The sequence below is a fragment of the Drosophila mauritiana genome, chromosome 3L (genome assembly GCF_004382145.1).
Source record: "Drosophila mauritiana strain mau12 chromosome 3L, ASM438214v1, whole genome shotgun sequence".
In the NCBI taxonomy this organism is placed as follows: Eukaryota; Metazoa; Arthropoda; class Insecta; order Diptera; family Drosophilidae; genus Drosophila; species Drosophila mauritiana.
The window spans coordinates 8,762,387-8,775,884 of NC_046669.1; the positions used below are offsets into that span (position 1 = coordinate 8,762,387).

The window sequence follows — 13,498 nt, forward strand, 5'->3', positions numbered from 1 at the left end:
TTCGACAAGTACGCCTGGCTAGGATTACACTTCTGTAACGGGTGGAACTGCTACTCTCTACTCTTGTGGGTGTTCGGTAGTCATGTAAATTGACAAAATACTCTGACATATGCAGATGCAGCGAACCGAGGAGTCAGACCCAACTCCATCTATCTGGGAAATGCGATGCCCTGGGTTCTCAACTGTCATCTGCAGCATTCATAACTCAATCAGACAGCAGACATCGTAAACGGACTGGCTTATCTAGCCGGAGGCCCACGCCCTGTAGCGGGTTAATAAACTCCCAATATAAATGTTTAAATTAATTATTCTTTACGAATATGGGAAACTTGGATCTGTGGATCGGGACCCACCGCACGACGATCTGTGGAGACATTGAAATCCAATTAAATGACTGCCATTAAAGTGCCAGCATGCTGCTGCCTCAAATTCAATTTTAATTGCTTATTTCATAAAAGAGAAAGATGCAACAGGTTTCCAAATACCAAAAACTAGAGACAGAGGTGCGTATTATCATATTAACGCTTTGCCCAGAGCCACTCTAATGGTTAACCATCACTCCCCTCCGCCCTGAACCGATCGTAAAATTCCCCAAAAACCCCGACATCGCGCCCCATTACCGAATCTCACAGTTTTTGATTGATGTCCTTGGCCGTCAAACGCTCGCCTAAACGGCTGCAATAAAAAATTTACCACATTGGGGACCCAGCGGGCGGTGCCCTGGCGCCAGTGATATATTTCACCCTTTTCCACCGATCTCGGCTGGAACCTAACAGCGTGGGTCGAACGGCCTGAGAAACTCTGGACTCTGGATCCGCGGACCTTGGGATCTTAGGATCTCTGCATCTCGAGTTGAAACATTGGACAGCCGAGCATAAAAAGGTGGAAATGTTAAAATTTAATTATGGGTTCGGATCGGGGTTCGTTTTTCAGATCGGCATACACACATATATCACTGCAATAAAACACACGACTGGCCCAGAGTGTAGAAAAGTCAACAAAAATTTGTTTTTAATTTACAATTTAATATGCGTTATAAAAAATTGGACTCAATGACGAGACATAAATATTTATGAAGGCTCGCTGGACCAGAAAAACGCCCAGTAAATGGGCACTGTTGTGTGAGATACCAAAAAGTATCTGGGGCCATGGAGTGCGCTACAGATTTACGGCAGGATATCAGTATCAGGTGTGAGCGGACTCCAGAAGATATGCCCGAAGATAAGCAATTATAGGACCATAAATCGAATGTGCCTTTCTCTAAGTTTCCCCGAACACAATCTATGCCGTGACAAACTTTATTAGCTAGGCGATATGACAATTGCACGGAAAATCAGTTTTTAAAATTCGAAATAAAGTTTTTAAAATAGAAACATTTATCAGAACAATTCACAATATTCAAAGTATATTAGCCTCATAAAATTAGGTAAAATTTTGAATATAAAAAACAACTATGGTATCAGATCCTGGAATAACATGATTGCTGAGGTCTTTGTTTTTATAATTTTCATTTCATATCTTAATATTTCAATCTATTTTACCTTACTCATTAAACAAGTTCAGAGAAATAGTTATTTTATTCTTTAATTGAATATGGTATATAATTTACAGCATATAGTTTATAATAATAAGCCAGAGAAGGGTACTTATATCTAGATCAACTGAATCCTTGAGTGAAGTGAAGACAAACCGCATTAACCTGCTGATATGCCCGCTGCATTCCCCTGAAATCTTGCGGACACATTCTTGGAGAATTTGTCAAAGGCAACTTGTGACTGGGCTTCAAATATGCCACACACATCACGAATCTGGACGCATAAATTGCCAAACTTGGTCCAAAAGTCCGTCCTGTCCATCGAAAAAGACCATTTTGGCATTTGGAGGCGTCGATGTCGCCGTCTCGAGAGCTCCAGTTTGGTCCGATCCAGACCGAGCCTCATTATTTATTATGAATTCTATAAATATTAATGGATTTTTAAATGCAATTATAACAACTAATTAATAATGTGCATTTTAAGTTGCCAGCGCAGTCAGTCTGTCAGTCGAAATGCCTTTGACGTATTGGCTGACGTATTTATTGCTTGTTTTCTCGCTTCAACTTTGGTATCCATGGATCTGGTCAAAAAACAAAGGAACAAGGTGCGCGAAAAAATTAAACGAGAATGTCTGACAGAATTTATTTTAATTAGTGCGAGTGAGCTGTGAGCGGCATGCCAAATGAGTCGATAGAAATGGGTGGATATATATGTATGTACATACAATATATGTGTAGCTGGAGGCTTTGGGCATTTGGCAACTAGCAACTGGCAAATGGCAAACGGCCCGGGGCAATCATAGATCATGGCTAGGTGATCAGTGATCACAGGCTGAAAATGCCGACACAGTTGCGAAATATCTGCCTGGCAAAAGATCAACCGTAGATAGCCGATCGTATCGATTACACACCGTTCGACTTCTGTTGGGTTCAGGTCAATTGCCCTCGGCTTAATGGTAATCGATATGGCATGGAAGCGATACCACTGCAGTCGTCGGGAAGCTGTATCTTAAGTAGCTATTTAATGTTCCCAGATGCCGAGTCGCTGATAAGGCGATGATGGCGTCTCCTACTGCAGATGATCGCCGCGATTATCGGTAGCCCAGAAAAGCACTTTCGGGCGCCCAAAATGCATCCGAGAATGGGGCTCTCTCGCGCCGTGAGAAATATACATAAATATTATGCAGAGGAAGGGCAATCAATCCAGGCATCCAACCATCCATCGATCGATCCATCCATCCATCCATCGATCTAAACATCTTAACAAATTATAAGGCCCGAGTGGCGCCCTCTTGGGTCGTCGTTAAGTATCTCAACTAGTAGCCGCTAGGCAGCTACAGAAAGTGATCATCTCAACGACAGGCCATCGATCATCCATGAAATACCAAAAAGCAAAAAAAAAAAAAAAAACGAGAAAAATCCACATTTAAAACCCCAGATTTTGAGATTCAACGATGGTTTATGCTGGCGTGGTAGAAAGCGTGTTGGGAAATTAAATCATCGTTGCTTGTGGTCTGGACTCCCGTCCCGTAGTTACCTCGGTCTTCCTGCCTTAATGATGCTCTCGACGCACATTGAGCACCGGCTTAGTATCTACCAAAAACCAAGGAAAAAACATGGGGATACAAAAAAAATGGAAAAAAAACAGTGAAGATCTCTATCAGCGGGTTAACTCGTTTAGCATTTAGTTGCAGGCGCCTAACCAGCTAACTTTATCGCGTAGTTTGCATCTTGATGCCCATACGGTTTTCCCAGGATTATGGATTCTGGATTCTGGACTGGGTTGGCATGGGTCTTGAAGCCACGCCCTGTCTTATTAGGCGCAGACAGTGTCGTTTATATCATTTATATTATTTTATGACATTTGCCTTTTGTGCGTGGTAAATTATGTGTAACTTGTAGTTTTGGCAGCTCACGATCATCTGATCTTTCGAGCATCCAGGCAGGTGACACACGGGTTTTCGTGGCCACGAACTGGTTAATTAGGGTTGTCCATGATTTATTGATCTGTCGAACTGGGGAAATGTAACCTGTCCCAATGATTATGGGCTTTTATAAGCTGATGGTCTTTTAATATATGAATATGGCTGGTCATTTTGATGGGCGGGTTATATGTTAATAGCCTCTTGCCATAGATATTGTGTGGGTTGTTCGAGAGCTTCCGTCCACCCGTATGCCCAATCCAAATCCCTTCTCCCCTGCAGCTAATCTCCTCTGGCCCAATCTTATCCAGCACGAACATATGTCGTTGTCAACCTCTGGCAGCTTGACCGCTACCGTTCAGCATCTGCAGATCCAAGGCGGCAGATAGCGGACTCACAAAGATGTCCTCTGGACGAGGGACTTGGATCGTCTGGCGCCACTTGGCTACTTGAACCGAACAGAGTACCCACAGCCAGCCACTTGTCGCGTCCTTCTCAGTGCTCTGAAGTACATTTGCTTTATGGAGGAAGGCGCGACGAAGGACAATAGAAATTATTACTTCAATTGGCGACAGACGACTGTGTTCAGGTACGTGCATCTTGAGCAACTAAAGACACCGCCGCCCACGGGACACTTCACACCCAGCGAGGCGAGACACACCGCAAAACGACCTGTCCTGGGAATCCTTGGAATCCTCGGAGCGTGGTCACTTTGTGGGCTGTGCCGATGTCGCGTCAACTTATGTGTCTCTGTCTCGATTAGGTTTACTGTCGATCTAGTTTACCCTGCACCCGCATGACGCAATTACACCTGATTTATCCGAAGGTCCGTCCACCTAATGTATCTGAACAGAGATCTGCTTGCATCCCACCGTCTTTTGTGTGACATCCCTTTGTCGGTCTCTTTGCAGGCGTGAAGCGTTACATTTTCAAATCAAATCTTTTGTTCTAACTGCTGCGATATTTGTATAAAAATATTTTACGATTCTCTGGCGCCGTTCGCTGCCAGAAATCTTCAGTCATCATCATCAGCTGGCCAAGCACCGGAGATATGCCGTCTCGTCCGGATCCGGAGTCGCAGTGGAGATTGGGAATGGGCATTACTCGGAAGAGCGTGCCAGGGCGACAGCGAAATGCTAATTTAATAGAGGCTCTTCGACATTGACTTTCTTTCTAGTCGACTGAATGCGAACTGAAGCCTGAAATTATTTGCTGGCGACGAGTCGAGAAAATAAACGCATGTCTGTCGACAGATTGGTCTGTTGAATGCATTTGGGAGTTGAATCAAGTTCGAGATCATTGGCATTTTACCCAAAATATATAGTTAGTTTAATTGATTATAGTACTAATAAAAGTAAAAATAATACTACTAACAAATCATAAATAATTTTTCACAGATTTATCTATCCTATTTCATTCTAAATCATCCTAAGCATTCTATATAAATGGTGTTTTTCAATTGGCGTTGATAAAGAACTAATTTAAAATGTTTTTGGGAATCCTGGGCCATTTATTAGCACAACGTAAAAGTGTGATTCATTCGAATGGGTTTTAAATGATCAATGGCTCACTAAGTAGCAATTATAATACTTCCTGTGAATATAGGAATGTGCATTTCAATCTACTTCCACCCGCAGGCACTTAAGCCCTCAATTTCCAATGCTGACAAGCACTAATCAATAGGCCCTCGAGCCAGAGCCCAAAAACTATATGCATTTCGATTTTCCATTTCTTTTTTTTTTTTTGGGCAAATCAATAGCGAGGGCATATCGAAATTCCAAAACGGGCAATTAACAAAGCCAACAAAATTTATGTTTCACCTGTCTGCAGCAAAGTACATAAATACCCGAGAAATGCCAGACAATGTCGAAGATAGGGAACCCAGCTAATTACACGGGGGCATGGCAAACGACGGAGGGACAGGGCCCAAACGGAAGACGGCTGCAATGGAAATGGCAACGGACATTTTCCGACAGCGCCAAAACCAACAAAAAACATAAAAACGAAACAGACACACAAGAAAAAAGAATTAACCGAGAGGAGAAGAAAAGGCAACGGCAGCTGAAGACAGCAGACAGGCGCGCTGTGGAAAATCTCACTTCTGAATTACAAGCAACGCCATAGCCCGGCTATATCCACATCCATATACATGCACACATATATCCAAGTCTCCCAACTGACAGTGATCGAGAGGGAGACAGGGAATGCGGCTCGGAGGCAGTGGCGCAGAAAAACACTGCGGCTGATGAAAATCAACAGGGCTAAGCGTTAACTTCGCCACTCGGCTGCACGCAGCTCGCTTTTCCCGCTCCTCCGCTGCTCACAAAATGGCGCCCACCGTCGGTCCAGCGATCTTCGTCAGAGTGGGACAACACTAGTGCCCACATAGCGTAGGCGTCTGCCGCCAGCCAATCACAGGCGCTGCCCACGGAGAACCGGTTTGCCAAGCGTAGCCTGCTACCTGCTTGGCATCGGGAAAAACTGGCTGCGACCCACGGCGAGTTAGCACTCGAGCGGAGCTACTCGAGATCAGTTCGTTGCGAAACGTCGAGCGTGAAAGAACCTCAGAGCGCATCTTCAGTTACGACGAGCGAGTGAATAGTGAAGAATTCCAAGCTACCAGTTATTATCAGAACGTACTAAGACCTTTTACCGAGTGCTATACACAAGTGCTATATACAAGTGCTTCGAAATGCTTTCCATGCAAGAGCTAATGGATATGCGGATGCAGCAGCAGCTGGCCCACGAGATCTATCGCCAGCAGATCATGCAGCGGATTCCAGGTGGGTTTCTACACATAAGGTCTTTGGATGTTGATCGCATGCCGTCGGCAAATGGCTTCGTGATTTCTAAACTAAAAAAAATAAGCTTATATGCAGCAGAAAGAGCGTACTTAAAAGAGTTTTAATATTGTGATTATTAGTGCTTCGGGTTTTATGAGCAATAAATATTTAACTTCAACTTAACTTATCATTATAACTAGAAATTGTGGTCATAACTGCATTATCTTTATATTCAATCTTTGACTACCGAACTTATCTTAAGCTGAACTTAACAAATAGGTATTATATTCCGATAAAATACAGTGCATAGCGAAATTCCAGATAACTTAGAAATATGATTTCTGCAACACCCACCACCCTGAAGAGGTCCATTGCAAACCCATGCTAATGAACTAACCAAACCGCTTCTTCCAGATCCCTTTCCATCGATGTTACCCTTCAACATGCCCCACCAGCAGCCGCACATGATGCTGCCCAGTCGTCCCACCCTGCCCGGCGTGGAGGCCAAGTTGGAGAACAACGATTTGTGGCAACAGTTCCATAAAATCGGCACCGAGATGATCATCACAAAGAGCGGCCGGTAAGTTCCATTTTCCCGCGAACCCATTATCCTATGCAAATAGCCCGAGTTTTCCAAAAGTCAAGTGCGTCGCACGGCCTATGTAAATATTTGCTCCTGTCCCAGGGCCAACTTTCCCAATTCCTATCTCATACGAATGCCTATACCCTGAACCTTTCGATTTCCCGGGCCTAATGTGGCGCCTGGCCATAACTCAAAACGCAGCAGGAGCTCTCGCTCGGAGTGACAACAAGTGCAGTGTAGTCGGCGGAGGAGAACACAAGAAGAAGACGCCGCCCTGGCGCCGGTCCGATCATAAAAATCTTTCTTCTCTCGGTTTCGGCGTTGACAATCGGGTTTGGTCGATCTACCTGCGCTTTTCACACTTTGCCCACAATACCATACCGTACCATACCAGTCCATGCCCTGTCCGTGACCCTTCTCCAAAGCGATGAGACCAGACCCTAACGTATTTCAGATAGGAGAACTATCGAACAGCGACTACCGAGCGGGAGCCGAGACAAATTTACATAATTATGATCTGAACTCGAAGTTTAAGTTGCAAACGTACACGGGAAGAAATCGGGTAACTACAAGCATTATTTCTGGGAAAAAAGAGTAGGGATATTCTTAGCCTGGGCATCATAAAAATCAAGAGCTTTTAATCAAAAATTTATTGAAAATATATTTTATTTTTTAAATATATTATTGAAAACGATTAGTTTCCAGTAGAAATATGGTTTTTTCTGTGCTATTTAATCCGCGATAGCAGTCACTTTCTCGGCTCATTAGACATGCATTCGACGGCTTGGAAGCCGTTAGGGCGACTCCCAGATTTTGTCTAATTGCTTGGCGCCAGATTGCCCCAGCCCCTCCTGCACTCTGCTGCTCCCCTGCTCCTCCATGAAACAACGATCCACCGATTTGCCGCACAATTAATCATGTGCCGGTGGCATATTGTTTTGGGCTGGCGAGATCTGTTTGCGTTACCTTTTAAATCGATGCGTTGCGCTACGCAGACTCCCCGCTGCCCTCTACTTTTCGGTCCATAATTACACACTTGTTAGCCGGAGCAACAAATCACAGGCGATATGAAGTAAAATAGAATAGATGCCGGGCGACGCCTTCTTTTGCGATGCTCCTTCCCTGATTTATATGCAGTTCGTGGCAGGCCACTTAATCAAGTCCTATTCTTTTCATCCTTGCAGACGCATGTTTCCCTCGATGCGAGTTTCTCTCAGCGGATTGGAGGAGGAGGCCAGCTATTGCGTGCTCCTCGAAATGGTGCCCATTGGCGATTGCCGCTACAAGTTCTCCGGTTCACAGTGGGTTCCGGCCGGAGGAGCCGAGCCCCAGAGTCCGCAGCGCATGTATCTGCATCCGGACAGTCCGGCCACCGGTGCCCATTGGCAATCCCAGGCACTGCTCTTCAACAAGGTCAAACTGACCAACAATACCCTGGACAGCAGCGGACATGTAAGTTTGAGTGCGCTCATAGTATCATTTGAATGGGTTACTTACAGTTTTCATTACCATTTGCAGATCGTGTTGGCCAGCATGCATAAGTACCAGCCACGCCTGCACATCATCCGCAGCAGCGAGCTCACCCAACTTCCATGGGCTCCTCAGCAGGCGTTCGTTTTCCCGGAGACGGAGTTCGTAGCTGTCACGGCCTATCAGGTGGGTTAAAGACAACATCCTTTCCGTCCTCCATTGAGGACATGTCTGACAGGACAAAGACTCTGCGGGGGTCGTCGCCTAATTGAGGCATTTTCAAATTTGTCGCCTCGCCAGCCACTTGAGTTTGATCCTAACGAGGATCACAGTGGAACTTTTCAAGTGCCACACAGCCGACGGCTACTTACTGACGCCTCGTAGATCAAATTTCGACTAGACAAAAACAATAGAGATCGTTTTTCATACTATTTAAATTAGATTTAAATCATCGGTTTTTTTTACATTTTTATTCAATCTGCAAATCTTATTCATAAGGCCATAAATTCATTTAGTATTCCTTTTTACGATCTAAATAAAAATTAAAGTGTTAAAAGTAATACATTTGCAGCTACTACATTTTAAGAATCCATTTTCGTATAAAAACTGATGGTAATTAATAATTTATGAGCTTAAATTAATTTATAAATTTTTTGTTATACTTGCAGAACGATCGCATCACCAAGTTGAAGATCGATAACAATCCGTTCGCTAAGGGTTTCCGCGAGTCGGGTCAATCCCGCTGCAAAAGGAAGCTGAACAGCAGCGGAAACTCCACGTTGGAGTCGGAGGACGATGGCTCCAGTGTGAGCAGCTGCGATTCTCCGCAGGCGAAGCGCCAGCGCCAGGATTTTGAGCAGGACTCAACGGGCAGTGTTTCGCCAGCTTACTATGGAGCAACTCATCCAGTTGGCAATCCCATGTCGCCGTATCTCCGCCATCCCTTGAGCTATGGACCCAGTGGAGCTGCCGGATTGCCGCCCAGCATTGCAGCTGCCTATTTTGGTGGAGTTCCTCCGCAGATTCTGCCAATGCCCCCAGCCACATATGCGCCAACTGCCGCACCTGGAAGTCCTGTGGCCTCACAACCAGTTGGCTCCAGCACACCCACAACATCACCAAGGCCTTCAACCTCAACGAAAAGAAATAGCTTCAGTATTTCAGCCATTTTGGCCTACTGAAAGAAATATTTGGTAAAGCTACGTAAGTTGGAGTCATCTTCTGTTGTGATTAGTGAGAAACGTGTGCATATTCTTTGTAAGCTAATCTATGCTACATCTAAGATCGTTTAAGAACCAAGCTGCAATCATATACTTTGTTAATTCGTTTTAAGAGTCTTTGGTCAAAATAAACAAATCAGACATCAGAATCCGTAGAAAATGCAAAACTATTTGCGGGGGGAGCAACAAACAGTAACCTTCAGCGTTTCCGTTTTTACAGGTTTTTGGCCATATCGCAGCGCCTGGGCCAAAAGCGGTTCTGCGACCGCTTTGGCGGGCCTAAGACAAATTAATGCTCTCCATTAGTGTGACCAGTCGGTTCTCGGGCCACACGTATCTGAAAAACATCCAACTCCGGTAGTAGTTAAAGCAATTCTCCAAAGATAAGGCGTCCATTATGAGCAGCGATTTGACGGCTTTCAGGCTGTTTGGTCTTTGCCGACTCCCAGCTCCCCTGCGATTCCATCCCCATCCCTGGGACACGGCGATGACGCAGAGGTGGGTGCACCGAGAGAAAAAAAAAGTATCACACATTGCATTTCAAACAAGAAGAAAGGAATCAACACATCCACTATTTCTTCAGCTTTAGTTAGAGTTGCTACAATAAAACACAATATTAAAATCCAAGTTTTAAGTATCGATAATAGAAATGGGTTTGATTATACCTGAAAAATTTAACTTTCAACTGATTAGTTCAAAATCAAAGCACTTTTCTTGCAGTGCACTTGCTGCTGCTGCCGTCTTGTGAAATTTTCGTTTTATCGCACCTTTTATGGCCATTGGCCAGGCCAAAACGAAGTGGGAGCTGGCCAAGAAACCGAAACAGAAACCGATGCCGAGTCGGATGAAGAGACTTTGGTGTGGTCACTCCTTGTGTGCATTATCGTGTCAAATGCGACAAATCTGTCTGTGGGCCGGCGGCTGCCTTTCAGCTTGCATAATTGAGCTGATAACTCGGCGCTCCGTGGATGTGTGCGGTCCACTTTTGAGCGTTTTCTAAACGGTGGCGCCAAACATTTCGTGTTTAATATTTTTAATTAAGTTTTTAAGTGCAGCCAGAAGGAGATGGGCCCACAGAGAATATCTCTAGATAGTCGTTGCGGATAGTTCAAAGGCCCATCGAATCGGTTTGGCTTCCATTCATAGAAACCTATGCATATATTATGCATAATGTAAGCCAAATCAGCGCGAAATAATTCACCAGCCACACGAAGCAGCGTTTCAAGCGGCTTTTTGACTAATTTGGGCTTAGTTTTGTATTAGCGCTTTGTGTTTCTTCTCGTCTTCGATTGGATTTGTTGGCGCATAAATTTACATTTGTAATGCTGAAACAATTAAATTATGGGATTTGCACGTTTTCACCCAAAAACAAAAGGGGCCAAAACAACATCAAATCACATTCGTTGTCGGCGTCTGCGCTTCAGAAGTGTTTTTTAAATGCTAGGTGTATTTTTGCTGACTCGCTGCTGGCTTCTTTTTGAAAAAACGGTGGCAAAAAGCGTCAAAATTCGTAGATTATGAGATAAAAATGGAAATCGAAGTCGCTCGGGTATTGCATTTCTAATTTGCGCTTGTTTTAATATACTTAATGAATTTTTATGTGTAGGTTGGTCCAATACCCATGCCCAAATCCAAATCCGGTTTTCGTTCGAAGCTGTTGATAATGATAATGAGGATAACGATGCTTTATTGAGAAGGTGTTGCCGTTCGGATCTGAATTTTATTTGCGCCACATGTTAGCATATTGTTGTTGCCGCTGCCGCTTTTGTTGTTCTTTATTGCTAATTATAATATATTTGATTTGGTATTTAAGCTTTAAGCTATAAAAATGTTCGCATTCTCTGTTTTATGAGCCAACATCTTGCAAATATTCAATTAAATTGTGCGAACGAGAACAGGTCGAGGTGGATTGTGAAAACTAATCATAGTTAACACACCTTTTTTATAATCTTCTAAATATCTTATTGAAATAACAAAAGTAAAACATAGTTTTTGGTTTCTGCACCCATATTAAACATATTACACAATTATATTAGTAAGATCCATCTTAAAAAGTATACATTTAAACAAAACAACGGAATGTTTTAAGACCAGTAGATGTGCTACCAATTTGTAATCGGTTTTGTATACATTTTGTAAGCATTTCCCTGTATTTTCCATATATTACGCATTAATTTACACACAATATTTTACATTTGCGATGTATTTTACAATGATTTGGTACCGTGCTATGTGAGTACACTATCGAACAAAATTGTTTCTTAAATGCATTATTATAATTTAAAAACCATTAAGTAAATATCTTATAACGGTTCTTTAAGAAAGTGTCAATGAAAACGATTTTTATTCCTTTAGCCCAAAATCATAGTTGTCAAAACAATTTATAATTCCATGAGGAACTTAAGTATATCAAACGAATATTTACTTGTACATAGATTGAGTCTGTGCTAAGCAATCTCCTTTCGGATATCTATTAAAGTGGAGTTTCCAACCGTCTGTCTTTTGTTAGTACTAAATGGCGTTTTACTAGATTTTTTCTAGCCATTTGGTTTAATGTCATTTTTTAACTTAGGGTCAGCCTGGCCGGTATCATTCCAAATTCAACACCTAAAAATGCTGTTACATTCAAAACTCCGGCTTGAACTTCAATTGCTAGGCCGCTGTGCGCAGCTAGTAGTCAATCGCCATGCCAGCAAAGGAAATGTGGACAAGGAGGTGATGGAGCAAATGGAGGAGGGCTTCAAGAAGTTGGCCGAGTCGAAGTCCAAGTCGCTGCTGAAGAAGCATCTCACCAAGGAGATCTTCGAGAAGCTGAAAGCGAAGACTACACCCTCGTTCAACTCCACACTGCTGCACTGCATCAGTTCGGGAGTGTGCAATCATGACTCCGGCGTTGGGCTCTACGCCCCCGATCCGGAGGCATATAAGGTATTTGCCGATCTCTTTGATCCCGTCATCGAGGAATACCATAAGTGTTTCAAGAAGACGGACAAACAGCCGGCGACTGCTTTTGGCAAAGGCGCGGATTTTGAAAACCTAGATCCCGATGGCCATTTCATCGTATCCACGCGCGTTCGTTGCGGAAGAGCCGTCAAAGGATACCCATTCAATCCCTGCTTGACGGAAGCCGACTACTTGGAGCTGGAGAGTAAGATTTGCGGGGCAGTGACGAGCCTCACCGGAGAGTACAAGGGCAAATACATGCCACTGACTGGAATGGACAAATGCTTACAGGAGCAGCTCATAGAGGATCACTATCTGTTCAAGGAGGGCGATCGATTTCTGGCTTCCGCTGGAGCCTCTCGATTTTGGCCAACTGGTAGGGGCATCTTCCTGAATAGCGCCAAGAACTTTCTGGTCTGGTGCAACGAGGAGGACCACATACGCATCATCTCGATGGAGAAGGGTGGCGACCTGGGCAAGGTCTACGATCGCATGGTTGGCGGCGTGGAGGCTCTCGGCAAGCAGCTGCAGTTCAACAGGGACGAACGACTTGGCTTTTTAACCTTCTGTCCCACCAATCTGGGCACTTCTATCCGCGCCTCCGTGCACATCAAGCTGCCCAATCTAATGTGTGATCCCGATGAGATGAAAAAACTGGCCGACAAGTATCGTCTCCAAATCAGAGGAACCTCGGGGGAGCACTCGGAGGCCAAGGGCGGAGTGCACGATATATCCAACCAGCGCAGGATGGGACTAACCGAATACGAAATTATCAAGGAGATGCACGACGGAATCAAAGGCCTCATAGAAGCCGAGTGTAAGGCGAGGTCAGCTTAGTTGTAAAGCGTGAAGTGTACAAAAGCTTAAAGGCCGTGATAAATAAATAATAAATTAAATATTTGTATACCCTTTAGTAGTATTGTCTAGCATGTCCTCATTAAATACAAAACATTCATTGAGTTTTAAGTTTTTTTTTTTTTTTTTTAATAATTTTAATTCTTTTATAAACTTAAGACTTAAATAAAAGTATTTAAAGTTCCTTT

General features: G+C 43.8%; 2 protein-coding genes across 2 annotated transcripts; both read left to right on the forward strand.

Moving 5' to 3' along the window:
- The first annotated feature begins 6,148 nt into the window (after positions 1-6,148).
- LOC117141150 (T-box transcription factor TBX6) lies at positions 6,149-9,677 on the forward strand. The gene is made up of 5 exons (XM_033304488.1): positions 6,149-6,239; positions 6,654-6,819; positions 8,007-8,274; positions 8,341-8,478; positions 8,961-9,677. The coding sequence occupies exons 1-5, from the start codon at positions 6,149-6,151 to the stop codon at positions 9,471-9,473; spliced, it is 1,176 nt and encodes a 391-aa protein (XP_033160379.1). The 3' UTR covers positions 9,474-9,677.
- Positions 9,678-12,068: 2,391 nt separating this feature from the next.
- Positions 12,069-13,416, forward strand: LOC117142052 (arginine kinase). Its single transcript, XM_033305927.1, has one exon. The coding sequence runs from the start codon at positions 12,126-12,128 to the stop codon at positions 13,290-13,292; it is 1,167 nt and encodes a 388-aa protein (XP_033161818.1). The 5' UTR covers positions 12,069-12,125; the 3' UTR covers positions 13,293-13,416.
- Positions 13,417-13,498: the final 82 nt, after the last annotated feature.